Below are 26,631 nucleotides of genomic sequence, written 5' to 3'. Positions count from 1 at the left end.
GGGGATTTCACCTGAGAAGAAGTTCCCGCCAAGGTGCAAATGGCGGAGACTAGTGAGCAAATACGCTTGTGAAGGAAAATCTCCAGTCATGTTATTGTTGTAAAGGTCGAGAACTTGGAGGTTCTTGAGTCTGTAAAGCTGCGGGGGAAAACTAAGATTGAACACATTGTTGGAAAGATTGAGATATCGCAGGTTAGGGATATCAGAAATCTGGGGAGGAACAGGGCCGGAGAGGGAGTTGGCAGCGACGGAAAGGTTGACAAGGAACCGTAGATGGCCCACGTCCGGGGAGAGCGTACCAGTAAGGCTAAGGTTTGAGATGTCGAGAGCCGTCACATGCCTGCCGGAAACATCACACGTGACTCCCTCCCATGTACAATGACTGGTGCTGGCGTTCCACGACGCCAGCGTAGATTGCGGGTCCTCGGTGATGGCAGCTTTAATGGAGAGTAAGGCGCGGTACTCCGGCATCCGGCCAGGTCTGGCGCCGGTGGAATAGCGGAAGTGAAGGTGGAGAATGAGGAAGAGAAGTAGGAGGAAACGCATTTTCCGTGCTTCCAGCGTTTTCCTACTCAGTTCTTGATTGTTTGGAGAAGGTGAAGTAGAAGTGAAAAGAAGATGAGGGGGAAAAGTGTGAGCCAATGTCTACTTTCCGTTTTGCTTTGCTTTTTCTCTGTCTATGGGTTTTTGGGTATTGAAAATAGAGAAAAGGGTATCAAGAACGAGAGTTTGAATAAAATGTAGGTATATCTTAGGAATCAGGGAAGATGTTGGAGGCCCTCACATCCATTTACCCTTTATTTCTTACTAATTTCTTTTCCATTGTCCAAATATAGCAAAACAAAAATATTATTTTGAATGTTTGTTTATACTTTGGGTAAATTATAATCAATTCTTTTGACATTCAATATAATTATAAAAAGAAATACTTATATTATCTTCCCGTAAGGTTTAGTGTATCTATATATAGATATCATGTTCGAGAAACTAAATTCAGTATTCCTGACATTTATTTTTATTTAATCAATAGATTATTCTATTAATCAAAATTTATCGAATTTGTTGATATACCCTTAATTGACTTATTACTAATTTTTAACTAACAAATTTATTTTTTTTACAAACTATCCTTATACACTTCATACACTAATGCATGTAAGAAGATATATTTTTAATGTTATAAGGGTAGTTTGATCAGAAGAAAATTATTTGACTTGGAATAAGTAAGTAATAGGTCAATTGTTGGTAAATATGGATTTTCATTCAATTTTTTTTTTTATAATATCAACATATTTATAAATTTTGACTAATGGATGGATCTATTTATTAGACGAAAACAAACATTCAAGGTACTAAATATAATTTTCTAAACCACAGGGTGTCTACGTATACTTACACCAAACCTCAAGGAAAGGCAGTGTAAATATCCCTTATAAATATACATTTGTTGTTTGAAAAATTACCAACACTCTTATGATTTTAATGGTCATCCAACAACTAACCCAACTTGTTAGTTCCCATTAGGTTTTCATTTATTTTTTTGATGAACTGACCAAAACGCTCTTATAAATAATGAATTATAATTTTATTTAGTTCTTAAGTTTTTTATGGACTAAATAATTTTTTTGAATTTTTCTTAAAATTTTTCAAATTCTTACAAAAAAGAAAAAGTGCGACAAGAGCAAAGTTTATAATTTTAGGCATCCATCCGAAAATGTTATATTAATCAAATATCAAAAAAATATTTGGCTATTTCTCGAACAACAAAAAATATTTAAAATTATGTATAAATTTCAAAGGAGTTTATTATAATTTACCTTATATTTTTACAAAATATAAAGTTCACTCTTTATTTAATTTATACTAATATAAAACCATAAAAAATCAAACATATTAAAATTACAAAAAAAAAAAACTCACCCATGCATCTCTATCGTATTTAATGTGAAATATAAATTCGATAAACTGAGGTCTCAACAAAGAAAACCATTATTACGATATTTATTTATAAAACTTCAACTTTAATCACTAGATTAAAACTTGATTGCTATTTTACATATTATTTTTTTCTTAAGTTATTCTATTCTAAATGTGGATTTTTGGACTTTGCGTTACAAAAGAATGATTCAATATTTATGAAAAAATTTAATTTTAAAATCAACATTGAGTTAATTAGTAAGTAAAATTGTATTGTTATCTATGTTATTTAATATATATTTGTTGCTAAATTTATTAGCAAGTAAATTTTCGTTGCTGAATTCATTAGCTAGCACATTTCTTGTATTAAATAATATAAATTGATAATGAGAATTTTACTTGATAATTAGCTCGACGTTGATTTTTCGTAGCTATCGAATCATTTTCTTGTAGTGTTGTCGTTTGAGGGGATAAAAAAAAAGAAAAAAAAAAGATTAACTACACTTAAACCCCTTTGAAAATAAAAAATACATTTCCCCCGAAGAAGTTTTGAAATTACACTCACACTCCCTCCAAAAATTCTTCATTTACACCTAACACCCTTCCGTTAAAGTTTTTTAGATGAAAAATAATAATGCTAACAAAAAAAATTTATCTAAATTTTTAATTTTACCCCTCATTTAATATTTTTATGTATCTTTTGGTATTTATAAAGGGATAAATGTAATATATTTATGTGGAGTGAGGTTAACATCATTACATTTTTCCCTTATAAGTACAAAATTATTATATGAGAATATTAAATAAGGGGTGAAATTACAAAGTGTTAAATATGGTTACCACCCTAAAGTATTCACCCCACATCAATTACTCTCCTAAAGTATTAAAACCTTTAAAAAATCGCCTAACCTCAAACTTTCTATTTTACCCTTACAAAATTACTTTCTGAAAAAGAAAAAAAATTAAAGACATTCTTAAAATACCAAAATCAATATTTGCTTAGTTCTAGTTTTACTTGTTTATCGAACTCTTTTTATTTTGTAATCCTAAAATATTTGTAGCTTATTTTATTTTGATTTTATTTATTTGTCAAACTAAATTATGCATATGTTATATCTTTAATATTTATATTATTTAATTCATTTTTAATACTTTCTAATAGAAATTTTTATTCAAAAGTAGATTAAAGTATCTAATATTATATAGTTTATATATGTAATTAAAACTTATGGAAAATCACCTATTGTACCCCTACTTACTAGTTAAATAAAACCAATTATTAGTTATATCACTAGAAAGAATATGAGTTTTCATAATGGTCAATTGCCATCCTCTCAAATAAAAATTATGATTAATTATCATAACTAGAACTAAAAAATTGTGACGGATATTAGTTTACTACGGCTTAGACAATGTCAATTAGCCGTGTACAAGCGATGTCAAAATATTTATTATAGCAATAAACTGTGGTAAATATTTTGGTCATAAGTAAAATCAAGAGGATATTGATTAATTGTGATCAAAACTTCTATTTTTTCATTGATTTTGTTTGACCTGATAGATAGTATTGATTTACCATTATATTTAAGTCGTAATAACGTATAATATAGGGTAATAAATTTATTTTAACTTGGTTTGACAAATAAATAAATTAAAATAAAATGTGCTACAAGTACTTTAGGATACAAACTAAAAAGAGTTCGATGAACAAGTGAAACTAGAATTAGATAAATGGTTATTTTGATATTTTAAAAGTCTATTTATTGTTTTACACAAAGCAATTTTTGTAAGGGTAAAATCGATTTTTCAAACTTAAAAAGTAAAGGTCATGAGGATTTTTGAATGTTTTAATACATTTGGGGTATTGATGTGAGGTAAATATTTTAGGTGTAGTAATTGTATTTAACCCAATTAAAAAATTATATAATTTTTTTAGCTAACATTAGTATTTTTTGTACAAACTCTAATAAAATGGGATTCGGTGTAAATCGTGAATTCTTAAAAGAGGTATAAGAGTAATTTTAAAACTTTTTTAAGAAATTATAATTTCATAGTTTTAAAGAAAATTTAAGTGTGGTTAACCTATAGAGAGAGAGAGAGATGAGGGAGAAAAAGGGATATAGAGAAACGAGATTTTGAATAAAAATGTAGGAAGAGAGTTAGGGAGGGTTGTTGAATTCGATTCATCTTTTGAAAAGTGAGTGAAGAGGAATGAAGGAGTGATGTCTTTGATGCATGTGTTTTGTCTTAAAAGTGGCATATTTTTGTAGTATTGTTTTTTCATAGTTGCTGTTCAAAAAATGTGAGTAGCTTAGCTTCTGACAACAACATTTTACATGGGATGGGATTACTTGCTTTATATGGCCCGGATAAAAGAGAAAGTGAAGCATGCGAATTTTTGGTCTTCCTTTTACCCTTTTGGTCGGTATATACGGCAAATTAGTAAGTTTATCACAAGACTCAAAGAATCCATACTCTCACCCACGCCACTGACCATCGTTTGTCATATTTTCATATCACATGTAATTTATTGGAAAATAGATGCATCTATGCATAGAGAAAAATAACAGCAAACCATATTCATAGATGCATGATGGAAAATAGAAGAGTAGAAGACAAAACTGGGACAAAATTGTTGCTGTTATTAAGAAAAATGAATTCCAGCCTTATTAAATAAGGACAGCAGGTGCATAAAATCTGCTTGAGTGAGTTTGGAGGCTCTTTTTTCTTCAAAACCTCCTAGTTTAAGTACACTCAAAACTTTGTCTTTAAAGTTAGAGGCCTTTGTCTCCCCATCATCCATCTCCATATCCTCATCATCATCTTTACCTTCATCAGCATCCATGCTCAGGTCCCCAAGAGTATCACCTAAAGCAGATACACACATTGCCATTTCTTTGTCGTCTGAAAACTCTTCAGATGTGAGCTGTAATGCTTGCAAGGTTTTGTAGTTCTTCTCTAGCAATGAAAGGACAGTCTTTTGTCTAAATAGAGAACCCAAAGTTTTATTTTTCCGGTTGAAGCAAATTCGAACTAAGCCGTCCCACTCCTTAAAATTCATCGGAGGAAGTGGTTTCCTTGGTTCGATTCTGACCACAGAGGAGTCAACCTTGGGCGGAGGCCTGAAGTTGTTCCTTCCCACTTTCAGCAAATGGTTAACACGAGCCAGTAGTTGAGTATTGACAGAAAGACGACAATACAGGGTATCACCAGGTTGAGCAACAAGCCTCATGGCGAATTCTCTTTGGAACATAATTACCGCACACCTGAATAAGGGGCGATGAGATAACAATTTGAAAGTAAGAGGGGATGAAATTTGGTATGGTATGTTTGCCACGCAAATATCAAAGTACGGAAGATCACACTTCAGAACATCTCCTTGTATGACCTGCAGCGAGAATATTCCAATGAGAAATCAGCCTCGAGCATTTTTTCAGCAGTCTCTAATTCACACAAGGTTCAATACTAAAATTATGCATACATACATCAAAAAGAGAACAACATTGAATCAACTCAAGTTCCTTGTCTGTTATTTCCCCAGAACAAAAGAGTTCTGAAATAGAAAACTTGTGTTTTCATCTGATCCCTTTTCTACTTTTTTCCTCTTGCCTTGAGAATCTTGGAAAAGATTAAAGGCTTCATCCAAAGAAAGCATATAAAGATTAACATATAGCATTCCATCCCTTCCTCTACCTTCATAGTTTAACAGGACTATCTCACAGCGAACAAAGATTCAATCTAGAAACAACACGTGGCACAAAATTTTGTCAACTTACTCATGCCTGTCATACCCTACTCATCCTATTACTGTAAGATCGTTGTTTGCATAACACTACGGGGAGCTCAGAATTGATTTTGGAGGACCATGCTTTAGTTTAAGGAACACCAATCCAAATTAAACAGTCCCTTTTCCCAATTCCAACTCGATTGATAGAGTGCAGAACAGGCCTAGAACATCAACAAACTCCAATCACAAAATCTTTCATCAAGAAAATAAAAAAGATCGCGCACCTTCAATCGACTAGAATAGGGGGTACCCTGAAAACGGCGCTGCAACTCGAGCACCATACGCGGATCAAGCTCCACAGCAATAACAGATTTGCCCGCTTCAAGAAGCTTCTTCGTGAGATTGCCCGTACCGGGACCAATCTCAAGGATAACGTCAGTAGATTTTATGCCGGATTTCTGAATAATTGAGTCGACCAAGAGTGGGTTTTTCAGTATGTGCTGGCCCTTCGACTTGTGGAAGGGAATTCCGCCCTGGAAATGAGGGTTCGATGCTGCCGTGGCACCACTTCCTCTCTGCAACTTCTCTCTCTTAATTTTACCTCCCGCCATTGTAGTAGTAGGCGTGCCAGAGTTTTTATAGCATCAGGGATTGGGAATTAGTAGCAAATCGGTAGACTGGAGGTGGCAACAAGAAATGTAGCAACCAGACTGTAACAGAAGAATTTTCATTAATAAAGCAGAATAACACAGATCACCATGACATATTTGAATAATACTTTCCCAAACAAAAACAATAATCTAGCCAACTCTGTATCAATAAACAAATGCGGCAATAAACAAGCAGTAACAGACATTAACAAAACACTTTACTAGAACCGCAGTATCGTATGCCAATAGAAATTGAATTGGAATACTCTATTGTTATTTTTCCTCGTATTGTGGATCACGGAATTCTATTAATCACTTCTATCCAAAGTTCTGCAGCGTCTTAAGTAAAAATACCTAAGTATTCTACTAAACATCTGTGTATATAAGACAGATCAAACCACGGATTTCGAAAAAAAGAAATCAAGACAAAATCAAATATTTGCATAAACCGACGTCAATTACCTTGAAATCGGCTAAACCGGGATCAAGATTGGAAAAATCAAATGCGACAACGCCGAGATCGATCGGAAACGACTGCAGAGAGATAGGGTGTGATGATGAAAATTTTGGGGGCAGCGAAGCAGCGTGAGATAAAGCAGGGGTCTATGCTATCGTGCGCTTGTTGGTTGAGGATAAGAAAGGTAGCCGGACCAGATTTTGGTTCGAATTTTCTCCTTCTATAAAAACAGCTGGACTTTTCCAGCCCGATTAGGACACATGTCCGCATCTCTGTGGGTCTCGTAGGTTTATTTATAAGGTAAGATTTTTTTAAGTTTAGAAATTACCTATATATATATATTGTAATTTATAAATAATACATAATATTAAAGAGAAATAAAAAGAAATGTATGAGGGGGAAAGAAAAAGATAACTACCAAAAAATTGATTTTTGAGTAATTAATTTTAGAAAAAGTAATTATAGATTTTCTAAATTCGCAGTCTACTCGACACTAACTTTTGATGTAATCATGTTTTTTCTTGCTATATTCTCAGTTGCGTGTTAATGTATGTGAATTATATACTATAGGAGATATTTATGTACTTTATATCTAATTTTTTGTTATGTTTAATTAATGGGACTAATTTTGGTTGTTTAAAAAGCACGAGATTAATATTATAAAATATCCGATCATTAAAATTCCAATTTAATGACGCGACAAATTTCATTAATTGGTCAGAATGGACACATGCTTCATTCCGTCAAAAATTAAATGGCGATATGTATTTTGGACACTACTTAAGTTGTGGAGTGTTTATTAGAGTTTTGAAAAAGCGTTTCTCAGCTTTCAATTTCATAAAAGCGTTTTTAAGGTATTTGAAATATCAACTTCTGCTTTTGAAATTGTTATCAAAAAAAAAAAAATCATTTTTAAGCCAAAAATTGTTATTTGAGACATTGACTTCTGTTTCCAGCTGCTTCGTCTTTTTTGTAAATAATTTAACTTCATTTTGAATTACTTTATACTCATTACAATAATATTAATCTGTTTTTACCCTTTTAATTTATTTTTAAAATTATTCGGCTAAAATTGATGTTACATTGTTCAAATAGTTTAAATAATTTATCACTAACAAAATTTATAATTTCACGTATTTAATATTTTATTCTCTATATTATTTGATATTATTCCTATATCATGTAAAAATATAAATTAAGTTGTATTTCCAATTAAAACGTATATCTTTGTTTTTTAAGAATCATGCAAGTTTGTTATTGTGCATGAATGAATAATTATATTACACAGTGGAGAAATTATTGAATTTAATATTTAGCTTCTCTATTAGTATTTAATATTTTAATAATATAAATAAAAAATATTTTAAAATATCACATATTGGTTATACTAATTGAAATAAAAATTTATTATTTTTTAAAGAAAAATAATTAATATTATCAAAAGACAAGTGCAAATATTAAACGAAAATAGTATCTTTTAATTCATATGGACAAAATTATATTTAATAAATTAAGTTTGTTTTAAAAATATTTTTTTTTTCTCAAATACTACCAAATTCAGCTTTATCTATTTTTTATTTTTTTTTAACAAATATTATCTATTTTTTTTAATAAAAATTACTTTTCAAAAATACTCTCTGAAATGGTCTATTGTGCAAAGTATAAAACTAATTTGTCAGTCAACCCACACTGTAGGACTAAAACTATAATTAAAAAAAAAAATTCGAAATGGGTACAGCATACAGCTATTATTTTGTTCGTTGGGATATGGGTAGTCAAACAATGACGCCGGAGAAGTTGCGTTTCACGGTACCCCATGGCCATCCAAACCCCACAGTACCCCAGATTATTGTAATTGAGCCCCTTTAATATGCGGTAATTATCATTGTGCCCCTTAGTTTTACGGAATTATATTTCTAGACAGCTTTCTTGACTCAAATCTTGACTAAAAATTTCGTTTTAAGTCAAGAAATGTTAAAAATTGATTATCAATTTGATGGGGAAAGCCCCAATTTTAGAAGTGAAGTGCCGAAAATACCCTTAATGAAGGGTATTTTCATTTTTCAAGAGTTCAGGATCTGCGCATCTGTGAGACAGGTCGGGTAGACCGAAACCCAAACCCGTTAAGAGAAAGAAGACCCCGAAAATTTGAGGACCGTTCGATCGAGGACATTTGCTTCTCAAATGAGAACACGTGGCCCAAACAACAGTGACCACTTAGGCCTTATAAATACTTCGGCGAACTGTTATTTGAAGTAATTGGCATTTAATTATCTTCGACCTACTTTGCTTTGATCCCACATTTTCTATTCGATTCAACTTTTTCTAACTTGAGCGTCGGAGGGTCAACGTCGAGGACGAACCTGGCGAGCCTCACGTACTTTCTTGTCCTCAGGATCCAACACCGTCTTAGTAGAATACGCGGCTGAACATGAGGTTGCTATGGAAGGTCGCTAATTTAAATCAAGATCACAGTTTGCGAAAAACTTTTTTGGACCTGCACCATTTATTTAAGGTCTTTTATTCTGACCTCAATAATTTTTTAAATTCTAATGTGTATGGAACTATTTATGACTGTCCGATTATTTTTTTGCGTTTGGAATAATCGCGCTCCATACTCCATGTACAAGTTTTCCTGCCATAGCATTTCTTACGGCCTTAAACATGTTTTACTTACAACTTACATGACTTAAGCATCAACGGGCTACTACCGGGACTTTTCTGGTGTGGTTCTGACAGTGTCCGATCTTGTATGTCCTTATCCATAAAGATTTGAGGCATTTTTTCTGCGTTAAGGACAACATAATCATACATACTCTAACCTTAAATACTTTATCCCATAAAAATAACAAACAATATTAAGAAGTTCATGAAAAAAAATGTTTTTTTGAAGGATAAATTCAAAATTATTATCATTAAATAAAAATAAAAAATATTTTCATTATCATAGTACAACACCACGTATGAAGATTATAATCAAATTATGTATTTTGTAGGTTTCTTGAACTGTCATATTTGGCAGCAAGTTGTAGGGGCCAAACAGGTGACACTGAGTTTCTACCACTGGGCTGGAAAATGACCATTAAGTCCTTTTGTCAAACCAAGGGAAAGCGACCGTACAATGTAAGACAAAGTGTCAGAAGGGCATGCATCTATTCTTCTCTATGGTCTCCACTCCATAGCTAAATTTGGCCCAAAATTGCTTCTGATCATTTAATGAAACTTAGCACTCGTCATTTTTCATGTGCCCTATTGGTGAGTTGTAAAGCCTAGGCCTATTTTGGTCATTTCACATGACTAGGCAAGTGTGGCTGGGAGTTTAGCCTATTTTGGTCATTTCACATGACTAGGCAAAACTCCTTATTTAGCATCAGTTGAAGTTATCATTTTATTTGGTACCTATCACATCACATCCTACAATTATTTTAGTATTTTAGATTCTATTTAATTTAATCAATAAAATTATACAGCTAAATGTTAAAAAAATATAGATTTTAAGTTTTTCTTATTTTTATATTCATAAAAATGATTTTCTTTTAATATTTTTCATATACATTTATGTAACTAGTGATCCGTGTGACAATAATTGTTATCGTGGCGAGGATACAATCAAAACTTAGTGTATTAGTTTATTACGATTCAAAATTTTATATTGTACTATCGTTAAATGTATAGTTTGTTATATGATGATAGATAAGTCAATGAGCAAATATTAATTTATTTAGACCAATAAATATTCGTAATTGTTTCTTATATAAACTTTATCCGATACCTACTCTTAAAACATTTATCAATCGTCTTATCTATTTTATACGTGAATCCTACCAAGCTAATAATTGATTTTATGGTGGAAATACAATCAAAATATGGCGCCTATTGACATATGATATAAATATTTGAATTACATCATTGCTAAAAGCTATAATTCTAGGGATTGCTCCCACTCAATTCAACTTTGGCTCATGTTTTATATATTTCTTTTGGTAAATAAAGAGTTTGAGTGACTTTTAAATCTTAAGATTTTCTTTATCTAGTGAAGCGTCTTTTCAAGTGCAAATCATAAGGCTCCGACAAAAGCAAATGATACTTTGCACAAACAGGACTTTGATTACGTTGTATTTCGGATCATTTGGCATCATCTATCAAAATAAAATCATGGGCTCGTCTCTAGTTTCCAGTTTGGTAGCTAGTAAAGTTAGAATGCATCCCGCATCAATTGCAAACAAAAAATTTAAATGCCTTATAAGCTCTAAGTTGTTTACAGGTCAACGAATTGTCTTTTCAAAAATAATACCATGATGTTAGAAATTAGAGTAATAATACCCATGTTGTGAGATTCCGATCGTATCGCATGTCCTATCACATATTTATAAATTTGTGAGATGTAATCAGTCAGACCAACCTAAGTTATTCAACATGGCAATGTTCGGTAACAATTGTTCAATTGTAGAAAATTAATTTGACAAAACCTAAGTTATTCAACATGGCAATGTTCGGTAACAATTGTTCAATTGTAGAAAATTAATTTGACAAAAATATAATTTGAGTCCTGTAATTTAGGAGGTATCATTTTTGTTCCTACATGAATTAATTTTCGCAATTTAATTCTTAAATCTTAAAATTTTGGCAATGTTGGTACATCTTTTGGTCAATTCGGTCTGAAAATTACATGTGATGTGTACATGACCCAATTAAATTATATTTTAGTCCTATAAATCAATTTATATAAGACAAAAAAATCAAAGTTGAGTCATATGATTAAAATTGTAATTTTTTCTGCTAATTTAATCAATTGATACCGAATAATTGTCTTATTCTTGGCTCTATTATTTACCAATGTTGTGAGAAACATCATCAACATTATTTGAGTAGATCCGACCTATTACATTTTTACAATTACTCTTAGAAACAGTTTCACATAAGAATAAATAATATTTTATGTTGTACTTTAAATCATTAAATATGAAAGTACCGTTGAGCATCCTATAAAATTTTACTTGAAAATATGTATTACTTAACTACATGCTTAAATAATTAAATGATGCATTTTAATATTCAGTATATAAAAAAAATTCTTATCGAAAATCAGGTTTAATTGAATTCAATTAATCATATAAAACTGCATATAATTGATCATTATTCTTGAATTGTACATCAATCACATGATAAATATACTATTAATTTAACATCATTAAACTTGTAAAGTTTTTGATAAATCAATCGACTAAAAAATTGAACGTGAATTCAAATTGACAAAAAATTTAGCCAAGTTAAAATATTTTTTTCATGCTCAAAACTTAATTTTTCTTAAAATAAGTTCTTAAATTTTTATGTAAATTTAAAATATTGAAAATTTTATTTTGTCAAATTTATCATAAAAAAAATAATACAAGATTCAATGGGTAAGACTCAAACGAACTCAGATGTTATGGGTATAATTTAGGTAATACCATTATAAAAAAAATATTTTATAGTAATGATTTTTGCAACGACCAAGTTAATAATTTAGAACAACCTTTTTAATTTGTAAGGGCACCCCCTATTGCAGCTTTTTAATTTGAGCATTACAAAATTTTTGTAACGGCCAAATTAACGGCCATGAGAGATTTACAATAGTAGTTCAATTGTAAAAATTGCATTTGTACCTGTTTTTGGAACGATCAAATTAAATTATTATTGGAACGATGTTTATAACACATATAGGTATGGTTAGGGGTGGCAGACGAGTCGAGTTTTTTTTATCAATTTTCACTTCACAATTTTTTAGATTTCTATTTTATTGGGTTATATATTTTATTCTTATTCATAATATATAAAAAATTATTTATTATATATATAAAAATAACATATCACAATGATAATTTATTTTATACACAAAAAAACAGCAGTTATCCCATATGAGAAGGTGAATGGTGGTCCAAAGGGGCAGATTGGAAGAACAGCGACGACTCCATTTACACCATTATGGGTATTGTCAAGAAGTGGCACCCAATCTATATATTAGCACATTTAGACAACATAAGATGTGAAAGGATGAAATTAGGTTTGTTATTGTGAGCGTAGTATGATAGTGATTTAGGTATGTTTAGTGTTGGGTGAGTTCTCATTAGTTTTTGTACTCATTCATTACTTAACTTTGAGTTTGTAAAATATAATAAAATTCCAACTATTTAATTAACTGATTATATTTTACTTTATTATAATTAAAAGATATTTTTTGCAATTAATTTTTTTAATTAAACTTAAAATATAAAATATTTTTTAAAAAAAATCTTTGAACTATATATACATATAATATAAGAACAATATTGTCCAAAAACTTAATTTTAGGGGGTAAGTGTGGGTAAGTATTACATAAAAAATAGTTCAGGGGGCAAAATATATTTTACCCTTATAATTTATTTTTTTCACAAATATTTTTGTTATCATTTTATATCCAAATTTTTTTTATATGCTCGAGAAAATTACGATGATAACTAGTATCTCCAAAAAATACATATAATTCACTACGCTTTAGGGAGTGTTTGCGCGTACCTCAGAAAAACACTTTTCAATTTTTGACTTCAAAAAAACACTTTTGAAGTATTTGTGATATTAACTTCTATTTCTGAAACGGCTCTAAAAGCGCTTTTAGGGCAAAAGCTAGAAGCACCTTGAGTGGTGCTTTTAGCTGCTTTGATTTTTTTGTAAATAAATCTAACTTTATGTTTTACTACTTTACCCTTATTATAATAATCTTAATTTAAATTTTATAAGCTCTTTTAAAAAAATACCAAATATTTTATTAAAACTTATAAGCTCTCCGACGTTTGATACGGTGTTTTTAGGAAGTTATAAGATTAGATCAACACCGTCTAAATCAAGCCCAACCCACTACCTAGAGACTAGTCAACTTGAGTGGGCTTGGTCCACTCCAATAAAGATTCACCGATTTAGCAAATGAAATATTCATGTCGAGATTGAATTTGATTAAATTTAAATAAATTGCACAATAAATATAATATATTTATTATATGAATGTACAATTTAAAAAATAATTAATTACACAATAATTGTATTATATTTATTGTATAATTAATTTATATTAACAAAAACTTGATTTGAATAATATCTTTTCTACTAGAGTTTTCCATAACTAAAATAACAAACAACTCGCAACGGGTAAACTTGAGTTTTTGACACCAAACGCGCATAAGTGTGGTGGAGTGTAAGAAATTGTGTTTTTTTAGGGGTCGATTATAATTACATCATAAATTTCAATCATCAACTATTAATACATTTTTGACAACGTCAATTGTGTATAACTAACGAAGAAATACTATTACAGCAGACCAACAACTATTATTAAAATAGACAATGTCCATACATAGATGGGATTTAAACCCATACCTTTCTAGTCATGAGGCCTTAATTTGATCAACTAAATTAGAGTTTATCGACATTTATATACCATACTTCTCTTATTGGTATGGAAGTTTGGATGTAAAAGTGTAAATCAGTCTGCCCACCCATGTATAGGATTCCGAAATTTGAAATTTCCAATGAAACATTATTATTTGATGGAGACATGACATTCTTGACTCCAACACAATGTACAAAACTCTCTCTGTCCCTCTTTAGTAAAACAGAAACTAACTCGACAAGATTGTACTAAAAAATAATGGTTTAACAATCATTGTATGCCTGTAATAAATAAATATTTATTTTTAATTATAATAATTAATTATTATTAAATATTAATTTTTTTTAATATTTAATCGAATGAAAGATGAACCAAATTCGAGTGCAAACATATTTAATTTATTATAATTATCTCACTAATAGAATTTTGATTTTTTTAAAAAATTTGAAACTAAATTTGATTAGGTCAATTCATTGGTATAATAATTATTATCGATCATGATTATTATATGATTGGATATTCATTCTAAATTATATTAATCTATAAATTATTTAATTTATTCAATATAATTGAATGCGATTTAGATTAAAACTTCTGATGAATTGCATTCATATACATAAATATCAGATATATATTGTATGTATTTATATCTATACTATTAATTAAGTGCCATAATTTTAAAGAATATCGAGTGTGTTATTATTGCTAGTAGAATCTATATTATTTATACTTTATTATTAAGAGAGCACTCTTTTGGTGTTTTATCTTTTTAATGTCTGTCAATTTTTTATTTTTTTATTTTTATTTTTATTTCTCTCCCTTTTCTCAACTTCACATTCTCTCTTTTCTCAGCTTCCACATCTCATTTTGTTCTCTGTTTTTAATTGTATGTATATTAGCCATTGTGGAATCTCATTTTCGTATGCATATTATAAATCATTCTTCAAAATTTAAAATATATTATAAACCAAATAATTGTCATATTTAAAAATTGGTGCAACAGTGTCACTAACCATTCAGAAACGACGGCTTGTGACATTGCGACATCAAATTTTTTTTTTTTGTAGATAATATTCTTAAGTTAATTTTATTTATTTAGTTATTTTTTAAAATGGATATGTTGGTTTATATATTTTATTCTTATATATAATATATTTTAAAGCATAAAAGTTTATTTGTTATATGTATGGAAGGACGGCGTGCCATAAATGCTAATGCTAGTTATAAAGAAAAGAGGTGCTATAGACACTCAATTAATGTTTTGAGACCACTGCACCAAATTTTTGTGATACCAAATATACCCTTCACCTGATAAGAAAACCAGTTTATTAAACTTTTCAAATTTTATATTAATTGATAAATTAATTTTATTTTCTTTTCTTTATTTAATATGGCCTGTTAATTTATATATTTTATTTTTATTTAAAATATATTTTAAAACATAAAAAATTACGTAGAAACAACATATGTCCGGTGAAGAGAAGCATAGCAGTCTAGTGAATGGGCAAAAATGCACGTGATAGCCATTCTATATGATTGGTGATGATGGATGAATTCTGCTTCATCAGCAGCAGACTTCATATATTCGACCCATATCATCTAAAATTGTAATGATATGTGTGTGGGTGCTGTTGCTGAACAGTTCAAATAATGTGAATGATGAGTTTCTATCACTCTGCAACTCTCCAAGGCGGCGGCCGTGTCTGTATTCAGTCACCGCCTCAATTATATATATAGCATGCAGGCGGAGTTCAGTACACTGACATGGACTCAAATTTCAATCATACATACACTTTTACTACATCCCTCAGTAATTCTTGGCTTTGTACAAATTGAATGATGTTTTCATTACATCATATATACATACAAAACTTGTGGGCTTTTTCGTGATTCGACTTTTAAGGTGACGAGTGATTTTCAATAATGCAAAATGTTTTTTTGGTACAATTAAATAAAATTGTTATTTATTCAAGTATCATAATTTTGGTAAGTATTAATTTTAGTTTCGTAAAACACAGATTTCAATTATTTTGGTCCTAGGTTAACTGTAGAAAAAACGTGTATCGCGCATGTCAGTTAACTGCCGTCGGCTTCTGTTAGACCACATGACTTTGGCTGCTTTTGACTTTAGAAGTCCTATTTAACAGTACTAAAAAAAATGTTTTAGTAAAATTTTATTTTATATATATAATAAAATAGCTTTAAAATTATAACTAGTTGATATTTGGATAATCTTTAGGATCTTTTTTATTATTCTTTAAAGTTAAAGTATTATGTAGTCTGAAAATATTTTAATATTTGACCATAAACTGTAATAAACAAAATTTATTTTTTAAATAAAAGTATTAAAGTGCCTTTTTGACTTTATTATTTTAGTTCAGGGGGTTTTATATCCACTGCTACTGGACATGAACTTGGGGAATTTCATGAAAAATCATGACTAAATTCAGGAAAGTGCAGATCAATTTATGCATTTGCAGATTGCTGGAGGAAAATAATCAAATCAAATAAGGTAAGGATGATGTTTTTGAAATGAAACGTAAAAGTCAAACTTATCAAATTAATATAATACAATTAATGAATTACTAAAATAACCCCGCGTAGCCATGTAATAAAAGGTAAATGAGGATTAAAGTAGTATTTTACCCGTACCTACACTAAACATCATACAATTGTATTAAGATAAATACCACCTCATTTTCTCAGGGGGAAAGGGAATCATTTGTATCAAATTCTAATGTAAAATGTGTTTGTGGAAATATAGGTTCATGAGCTTAATTGAAGCTCCAGTCACCATCACTGCTTCACAGCGGCAAAGACGCATTTCATCCACAAAAGAGGTTTTTCACTTGCTGCGTTTTATCTTGGTAGATAGAGTCGTAGGTTTGGTTTCATACGCTTTTATTAGTACTTTATGTTTCTTTCTTTAGAATAGCAACTCTTAATTAGTTGAGGGTAGTTAGTTAGTTCACAGCAGTTAGAAGCCCATCTCATTTGTATAAATACACAACACCCAACATCTTTCTTCTTGGAATGAAATATTTTAGAAAATTAAAATGGCTGCTTTCAATTTCTGCTGCAATTTTTTCACAGTGTCAAATCGCGCACTTATAATATAAATTTAATCCATCCTACTTTTTGGCTATATAATAGATATATTAATGGAATATTTTCATGTTTGCCGTATCGTACATTCCTTGAATCGGCGGTACGTATCGTATGGTAGATTTTGTACTTATTAAACATACATCCATATTTGTAGAGTTTTGTAGCTTCCCAAAGTTCTGGTTAGGAGGACTCTTCTTGGATGAGACATCTTTTGATACAGTGTTTGTAGTCTCCCAAATTTATGTAGGATCAGGACTCCTTTTGTAAACACCTATAAATAGGTGCTCCTATGTATACAAAAAAATACAATTCATACTGCGTGTGTTCTCACACAATACCTCTCCCAAAATACTCTCTCTATTCTCTCTTGGAGTATCACAAAAGTCTCCAAGGATTTAAGGCGTATAAACTTGGGTGGATAGCTTTGGTAACAATCCACAAGGGCGAGAAGAGAGTGCCGATCCAAAAAAGTAACAAACGACGCGTTTGTAGATCCAAGGAATCACTTGGAAACTAGTAAACAAGTCGTAGAGATTTGGGATTTCTCGATTCATTTCGGTTTCAAAACCAAAGTGTTGAGAACACTACTTCTACAGGCATATCTAATAGGTAATAAAGTAAAAAAACAAATAAATAAAAACAACACATATATATATATATATATATATATATATATATCATGCCCCATATTGTTATTTTACCAGTGAAAATAAAAGAACCAAATAGATGATAATTTAATTTTAATTAAAGGTTAATTATACTATAAAATGGAACTGTCGATAAATTAATTTAATTCTTGAATCGACTAGTTCAATATCATTGAAATTATATAATTTATTACTATTTAAGAAATTAATTAATTAAATTTCAAGTTTTACAAAAAATATAATAGATATATGCCACTTGTTGGTAGATTAAGAACCCCACTCATAAGTATATACATAAATTTTGCCTACAAACCCTAATTTAATTGACGAAATTGAAGCCGCATAACTATAAAGTTATGGGTTTGAACCCCACTAACATATGGGATAGTTCTACTTTAATAGTAATTATTGATTAGATATATTTATTTGATTTGATGATTGGTATATGATTAGTTATTAGATTTAGATATATGATATTAATAATTATGAATCGATCTCATTTTAAAAGAAAAAAAGAAGTACAGACAAATATTAATTCAATTATTATATTAGAAATTTACATCAACTGTAAATTTATAAAATTACATTTCTACATCCACAAAACAGAACAATAAGGGTCCAATGTGAATTCTTGGAGGGATGTAGAACCACTTGGAAACCATCCTAGCTCCTCTCATACTCGTATACTTTAACCACAATTACTGCAGATTTGATTTGCTTTTAGTTGTTATATACGTACGCTGTCTGGACATAGTAAAACTCCTCCTCCTCGGACTTTGATTCTTAACCTTGCACCTCGTTTTTATTACCAGTATTTGTTAGGACTTTGAGATTCGATAATCGTCATGTCATGTTCACCACTTATTGGAAAGACGAGTACGTCGAGATTGATAATTTCTGGTCACTCAATTCGCAGAAGAGCCGCACGCAGTCTTTTTACTACATCTTTTACTGTCAGGTTGAATTCTTTATCCATCTGCATAGAGAAGCAAAAGCAAAAAGTGGATTAATCCTAAGAACTTCTTTTTTCACAACCCTCTTTGAATGAGACTATTAGGAGTCGTCAAATATTCAATTTGAGCTATAACTATTGTTTGATAAATAAATTTTACAATCACACAGCAACTGTAAGACAGTTTCAATGTGATTCATTGCACTGGACACCAATCACAGGACAAATCGGTTATACTTGTTATGTGATTGATTTAAGTTTGAAAATACTAATTTTAATTACCTCTGCAACAATAGTAATATCGAGTGCCAAACTTCCGAACGGGGTGACATTGGTGTTGACAACAGTGAGGTTGAGTTTCTCCACTTTGCTGAGTAAATTCACCAGAACTCCCTTGTGCTTCTCGCAATGGACTCTGAGAAGGATGTGGTTGTTGCAGACTCTGGCTTCGATTTCCGGCAGCGGCTGCTCATCGGAACTTCCGCTTTTCTCGTCGGAGGAGCCCTCGTCCTCCACCATTATTTGTGACTTCTTGACGAGCACCACAGATTCCATGGTCTGCTTCGTCGCTTGTTCCTCCAATACCTTCACTCTTTCTTGCAGGTGTTTCAAGTACTTGATCGCATCTCCTAACACAGAAGTTTTATCCATCTGTAGATTAATTGTAAAAAAACGTAATTAATCACACAAAAGAGATAATTATAAGATCATTTTTAACAGGAAAATTAAAAAAAAAAAACGAAATTTTGTGATTGTATTATATTGCGTCTTTTATTTCATTTAATATATACACATAAAATTCATCGTTTCTTAAATAAAATAAATAACCTAATTTCTAAATATTTTGCACTAGCGCAGGGTAGTCCTGACCGGATTTCCAGGCAGGAAATTGTGAAGGCAAAAGTTCCCAAGAGAAAGAAGCGATATATGTACCTTCTTCAGGCCAGGAACAATAGTTGAGAGAGCAACGAATCTCTGGCTGAGCTGCTCCCTCCGTTTCCTCTCAGCGATGATGTGATCGTAGGTCTGCGACGGCGGCCTAACACGGCTGGGTTTTTTCGTCGTCGGCTGGGGACGTTTTGATTGCTCTTCAGGATCCGGGAGGGATCCCTGAGACCTCAAAACTTCAGAGACAGCAGCCTCTTCATCGGGGTTCAACGGCCTCGGGTTCACCTGTTGAGGGTTTTCAGCTGCATTTCCGAAGTTGAGAATTATAGGAGTGGAAGAAGCTCTATCAGGATTTGTTGGCAGGTTTTGATTGTTAATCGTTGAGAAATTGGAGTAGTTGTTTGGCTTTTGGAGTTTGTGTGGTGGTTCACAGCCCATCTTTGGGGATTCCGTGTTCAAGGAATTGATGGAATTGCTGCTTGGAATGTTGATCAAAGTTGAGGAATAGGATGAGTTGTTTCCAGCGGACAAACAGGTCTCAAAGTCTTGCCCGAGTACTGCAGCCAGTTCTTCGTCAAAACAGTCCATGAAATCGTGTTGATCCATGAAAAATGAATTATCCAGCCCCTGTCATGTTATAACATGTGAGACTCAGAGATGATATAATTATAACGTGAAATACCAAAGGAAGTCTAACTAATTATATTAATACTATATAGTGTATAAAATCCACTACTCATTAACTCAATGTATAAATATAAAAATTTGTCCACCCACTCAAATTTCATTTTTGGATTCGTCATTATATGCATGTGCCCTATATATGAAGTGCTTTACAATATAAGATTCGGGTAGAGTATTTGTTCATTTTTAAATAATTAGCAATACTATTTTGTGATATATTTTCTTTTTCCTTACATTTCATTGGACCCTTTAGGAAGTACAGCCTTCTGCAGCACCGGTCGTGCATGTTTGGTTGCATGTAAATGACCGAGACTCCACATATAAATCTCAGCAATTACAGATTTGTATTTTAGCCATAGGTTCAGGTTTTATACATAGAGCCAAAAACCTGTCTGATTTATATATCTGAAAAATAACAGTGAAATTTAACAAATTATATTACACACATATATATAGCCTTCATTTATGTTCTGATCAGTTTGGTAAAAGAATATTTACCTAATGTCCGTGTCAGACAAGTATCAAAGTATTGTATTAATTAGGGTTGAAAATTTAATGAAGCCACTAGATACTAGATGGAAACTCGTTTGAATTCGATATCTCATCTGGAAAGAAGTAATGCAAATTTGAAATTTTTTCAGTATTGCTTATCTCATCTCGAAAGAAATTTAGGTTTAAAGGGTCAGCATTCAAAGTAACAATATATATGTATGTATGTATATGACTTCACGACAGATTTAACTTCTATAAGGATGTAATGAGCAGACAGGCCTGAGAAAGAAATTACCATTTCGGACAGCCATGCAACTTCTGAGGAATCCATTGATACTGATGATAATCCCCTCTTACTTCCTGAATTTCTACCAACAAAAAAAAAAAAAAAAGGAATTCGAAATTAATTTCTAAGAACGTTGTTCATTAGTAAGAAGACAAAGGGCTTCTGTAATGCATATTCTTTGAAGAAAAGAGAAATTGCACCTCTCCGGAAGAAGCTAGCGCTGTTTGAGCTCTCACAGTAGTAGTGGTGTGTGGACCTGACGGGGGAGGACTCAACGTACTTCTTCGACTTATATAGAGATAAATATGTGAGTGTGTGTGTGTGTGAAAGAGAGATATCACTATGAGAGGCTAGAAATCGTCTAATCTCTACTATACCCTGATTGTATGGACAAATATTGGTTGCTTTTGATTGGCTCAAAATGTAATTTAAATTGGGTGTCTATTTTGTATTTTTTTTTCTTTTTTCTTTTTGACTTGTTTTTGGGAGGTGGTATATATATAAATAATAAATTTAAGTGAAAAATGAAGTTCTACGACGAGGGAATCTTGCATATCTACAACGATACAAATATTGATTTTGTTCATATTCTATAGTTTCTTTTGGTCAGGAACGTGACATAAAATTTTACACGCCTCAATAAGGAAAATAATTTTTTTTGCGGGATGGTCTTGCCTTGTTCATATATGTATCAATTTTTTACAATAAATTATAATTACTCTAACTTTTTTTTTCATACATTATTATTGTTACAATTCTGATTATGATCTATAAAAATTTTATGTTAATTATTAGTCATCTATAAAGAACCTCCCTTAACTAACTACTTTTCTAGTTATAGCATATGGTTTATTATATAATTGCTCAGTACCTACATTTTTAAATTCAAGATCTGAACAAATACATATAAGTAATTTCATATACATTTAAAGAAAGACAAAGCAACAAAAACTTCTATAAGTAAAAGTCCATATCTATCCAAATTTATGGAATTTGAGCCGACAACTTAATTGTGACGACTCAATTTTATGAGGTAGTTGTGATTCTAGTCTCATTATATAGGATGGTTTTGCATAATTAGTCCCGTACTTTTCATAATAGACAGTTTTAATTAGTCCATTAATTTTAATGATGGTGTGTAGAAAATGTCCTGCCAACAATTTTCTGACATAATGGCCATGTGTTGCTCACGTGGCCGTATGTCCAACTCATCAAAGTTCTCGGTAAAATATTTTGGGGGAAACTTACATGATATGATAACTTACCATTCTCTGGAGGCAACAAATAAACGGTTTTCGTCTTACATCTCTATAACTTCTCAACCTAAATATTTAAATAAATTTGTTGCTAAATGCATTAGTAAGTAAATTTTTTATATTAATTGAATTTAGTAAGAATTTAATTTTCTTGATAGCTAATTAATTCGATGCTAATTTTAGCATCAAAATTTTTATAATTATTGATTTATTTTTTTGTAGTGAACGTGGCCCATATATGCAATGGTAAACGGGATGATTTTGAATAAATTGTATGAAAGATGAAATTTCATGATTGTATGAGAAAATCAAGAATATGGAGGCCGATATTGTACACCTTTGAAGGAGGAGAAACATTTACCTTGTGTTGTTGATAATGTTATACTTCTATTACGTTTGAAGTTGTTGCTTTGATGATAGAAAAGAGTTGTCCATAATTCCACATTCAAGCATATAAGGTTGTCTTGTTCTGCAGGATGTTAGTGTCCTATCTTGGAGGATAAAAAATTAAAGATTTTTTAATTTTTACATTTTAGTTAGCTATATTTTGGATGTATTCCTCATATTTTCTTCTTATTATATTGTAAGTTGTATCGTGTGGGAATTGTATACTTGCACTGTGAGATATTTATGTACTTGTATTCCAATTCTTGTGAAATAATTTTGAGTTATGGGACTATTTTTACTGTTTTGAAAAGCATTTGAGTAAATAGTGTGTGATTATTTTGCATTAATAGCGAGTCGAATATTTTTAACTTCTGGATTTAACGACCCTTGTGATTATCTGCCAAAAATTTAATGGTGGGATGCTTTATGCACAACATCATTAAGTTATCCGATCAATCCTACAAAAACACTATAATATGAGACTAAAATAACAATTAGCTCAAATTCTATCATTTGAATAAGACTTCATCGGTTGTTAAGTAGCTACTCAAAATAACTACTATGAGTTCATTATTTTAAGTGTTTTAGGACACCTTTATCTTATGTTCGCATGTGCAAATACAAGAGTCGAACACTACTCCTGTTAATTTGGGTTGGAAAAACTAGGAAAAGAAACTAAGGAAAGAATGAATCACTACACACACACAAAAAAGAAAAAGAAAAAATGATTATCAGTGATTGATGGATATATCAATAGTCATAAATTATAAGGGTATGAAATAAATTTTTATACCTAAGATACTTAATAAATGGTCTGCTTGTTATGTATTAATTAGCTTCACCTCTTAAGCTAATAGAGCTGGATAAGTCCTTTGGGATTTTGAAATTTTATACCGTAGGTATCATCGCTTCCTCCATCCCAACTCTAGTGAGCCCCATTTACTTTGTGTGATGGAATTGATAGAGAAACAAGCGTTCATGTTCTGCTTGTTAATAAGTTATACTGACAAAATTTGGAGGATTCATTTTCCATCTATTTAGTCGTCAGATTTTATTAAAGGTAAAATTTGATTTATATTCTTCCGTTATGTTTAACCGAATAATTTGGGATTTTCTTTTATTTATTTACATTGTTAAATTTGGGCCAAGAGCACTTTGTAACGAGGGCTTCATGTTACTATGGCATCGGACTTGGTGGCATGGCTTGATGACCATATCGTGACCCCTGATCCAGGACATGATAATTGAGCTACGTCAGTGGAATTAGCATGTTGCCTTGCCTAGTGTCCAACAAGTATGATGGTAGCACCAGGGACTGGATTTTTTCTTGCTGACTAGTTATCTCTTTCGATTATTGGGTTTGTTATACTCACATTCATTTCAAATATTTTCCACAGACGATGCCGATGATGCTTATAGTAGTCAACAACACCAAAAAATGACAAAGACTGGTTGGGGATCCTAAGATATTTTTGTGGATTAACCTACAAAACAAAAGTTAGTATTCTCATGTTTTAGTGAGTAATAGCTTTGGCTAGAATTAAAACAAGAATATATTAAAAATATGTTGGAGAAATTGCAATTTTCATCTTGCTAGAACTCCATTTGATAATTAATTCCTGCAATTTAAAAAAATTGACATATTAAGAATAAAATTCATTAGAAATTATAATCTGGCTGGAATTTGGTGTTCACTCGAGGGATATGCCAAATTCTGATCAGATTTACAATTCTTGATGAATTTTATTCTTAATGTGCCAACTTTTTCAAATTATATAACTTAATTGTTAAATTGAATTTCAATAGCACTAAAATTGTTACCAATTTTATCAATTGGCCCTTAATTGTCCACAATAAAAAAAAAAAATCCACGATTATAAATAGACCCTGATTGTCGCCATCATTCTAGCATATATACTATATATTAAGGGAGAAGTGAGATCACTTATTTTGGTCTTTTTTTTTTTTTTTCATTCACTAACTTCCACATTTCTCCCATTATCTAAAAGTGGTAAAATGATTTCTTTTAAATAGTTATTTTTAGTTAATATTTTTTTTCTCTTTCTCCTACTTCAAATATTCTCTTTGAGTATTATTTATTTTCTTTATCATAATCATTTTTTTCTATAATAAACTTATTATTAATTTATATTTAATTAATATATTTTTTTTGTACATATACATTCGATATGCCATATTCAATCAATAATTATAAATATGCCCCTAATTCCAGCCATTTCATCTCTTTTTCAAATCGTTCTACATCCGTTCCTATTTACAAAGGAGAGTGCTATTCACAATGTCCGAACGGTACCTTGAAGCTAACCTTTACTAATCAAGTCATTCTCAAAATTTTAGATACGTAAAGAAATAAATAGAAAACAAAAATTTATGTGGTTCGATTATATACAATCTACGGTCAAAAAACATTATTCTCTCTTAATTTGATATTACAATATTTCCTTAGTTATGTAAATCAATTACACATAAAAATAATAAAAAATAAAACCATAAATATCACAAAAATCACTGAAATTTGATTGTGATTTTATAATCATTTAAAAAAATGAATTCTTGATTCTCAACTGTTACATTCATTGATGACGTGGGTTCATAACGTTTCGAGTTTCAAATATCTCATTTTGTTCCTATTAGTGATCTTTGAGCATTTATGAAGTGCTTTAAAGTTTGCATTTATTACATCTAACATATACTAAAGTAGATGTGAGAGAATCATAGGATTTGACACTTCTCAAACATATTCGAGTTTTGACTGAAGGGACGGCCGCCCTTCATCGTCGTCCATTACAACCTTATCTTCCATCATCTGACGTACGCAAATGCAGCCACTTGTCATTTGCCTTCGCTTTCTTGTAAGACCCCCACACCCCACCAAGAAAGCTCGTTTTTCTGTAATTTTCTATTTTAATATTTTACAAAAATTAAATATTACGTCACCCTTTATAATAAATTGATTTTTTATAAAAAAGTAAATTACAAAAAAAATGTATTACTTCGAAACCAAAATCTTCCACAAAAACAAATAACGTAATAACACAAATATCATCCAGTAAACAAAGTTCATTCCTTACATCATCTGACGTCGAAGATGATCGACGCACCATTGCATTAGATATTATTTTATTTTGATTCCGTACGAACTTTACGATTTTATATTAAAAAAATTTCGTTACACAGATGAAAGTACTTCTAAACTACTTAAATTTCTCATCTGTAATTAATATAAACTATTCATTTATATCGAGACACCAATATATTTTGACAAATGCAATAACTGAGATTTTGAAATATAATAATCTTTTTATTCTTTTCCTCATGAACTTGCTAAAATAATGAAAATATGTAGAGAAAAATCTTCAATCCACCGCCCAATGGTGCAGTGGACTTGTTGAGCAGCTTTACATTATTTTATCATCTTCTACTTCTAGCTACCAGTACAAAATGACATAATGAATCTGTCACATGTGTATCATACCATATCACAGACATATATATATAAATATAATTTCTATAAATTAGAAAAGTAAAAATAATACATTGTAAATTCATTTAAAAAAATTATGTCTGTACGTTGTATTGCGGGTCAAAATTTTTATAATTAATTTATTATCGTCAAAGTTCAAAAACTAATCACATGAAAATCTAATACATCTCAAAACATATTTGGAAAATAAATTTCCTTTTATAGTTCCCAAGATTCTCATTTTATTCTATTCAATTATTCCCAAGGCAGTTCACCTTTTTCTAGTAGTACCAA

At 30.7% G+C, this 26,631-nt stretch overlaps 3 protein-coding genes across 3 annotated transcripts in view; all 3 read right to left on the bottom strand.

Annotated features, from left to right (window-relative positions):
- LOC105158564 (leucine-rich repeat receptor-like serine/threonine-protein kinase BAM1) overlaps positions 1-741 on the bottom strand; it is a gene marked incomplete in the record, with an annotated part of 3,948 nt that extends 3,207 nt beyond the window's left edge. The window contains 1 exon segment of the mRNA XM_011075352.2: positions 1-741. Within this exon segment, the coding sequence (XP_011073654.1) occupies positions 1-546 (546 nt within the window).
- LOC105158563 (ribosomal RNA small subunit methyltransferase-like) lies at positions 4,476-6,957 on the bottom strand. The gene is made up of 3 exons (XM_011075351.2): positions 6,757-6,957; positions 5,929-6,354; positions 4,476-5,305 (listed from the first exon to the last, which is right to left on the bottom strand). Exons 2-3 carry the CDS (start codon positions 6,253-6,255, stop codon positions 4,562-4,564), a joined length of 1,071 nt encoding a protein of 356 aa, XP_011073653.1. The 5' UTR covers positions 6,256-6,354; positions 6,757-6,957; the 3' UTR covers positions 4,476-4,561.
- LOC105158562 (transcription factor bHLH18-like) lies at positions 18,436-21,459 on the bottom strand. The gene is made up of 5 exons (XM_011075350.2): positions 21,411-21,459; positions 21,220-21,284; positions 19,794-20,375; positions 19,143-19,511; positions 18,436-18,884 (listed from the first exon to the last, which is right to left on the bottom strand). Exons 2-5 carry the CDS (start codon positions 21,253-21,255, stop codon positions 18,810-18,812), a joined length of 1,062 nt encoding a protein of 353 aa, XP_011073652.1. The 5' UTR covers positions 21,256-21,284; positions 21,411-21,459; the 3' UTR covers positions 18,436-18,809.

Source organism: Sesamum indicum, linkage group LG3, assembly GCF_000512975.1.
Source record: "Sesamum indicum cultivar Zhongzhi No. 13 linkage group LG3, S_indicum_v1.0, whole genome shotgun sequence".
NCBI classification, from domain to species: Eukaryota; Viridiplantae; Streptophyta; class Magnoliopsida; order Lamiales; family Pedaliaceae; genus Sesamum; species Sesamum indicum.
This window is presented reverse-complemented; position numbering and strand designations above follow the sequence as displayed.

Bases quoted from the DNA above. Each gene is read 5' to 3' on its own strand.
- LOC105158563 (XM_011075351.2), bottom strand. From the start codon at position 6,255: ATGGCGGGAGGTAAAATTAAGAGAGAGAAGTTGCAGAGAGGAAGTGGT. The intron at 5,306-5,928 runs GTGCGCGATCTT...TTCTCGCTGCAG, and splicing joins CCTATTCTAGTCGATTGAAG to GTCATACAAGGAGATGTTCT.
- LOC105158562 (XM_011075350.2), bottom strand. From the start codon at position 21,255: ATGGATTCCTCAGAAGTTGCATGGCTGTCCGAAATG. The intron at 20,376-21,219 runs GTAATTTCTTTC...ATAACATGACAG, and splicing joins TTGCATGGCTGTCCGAAATG to GGGCTGGATAATTCATTTTT. The intron at 19,512-19,793 runs GTACATATATCG...ATTAATCTACAG, and splicing joins TTGTTCCTGGCCTGAAGAAG to ATGGATAAAACTTCTGTGTT.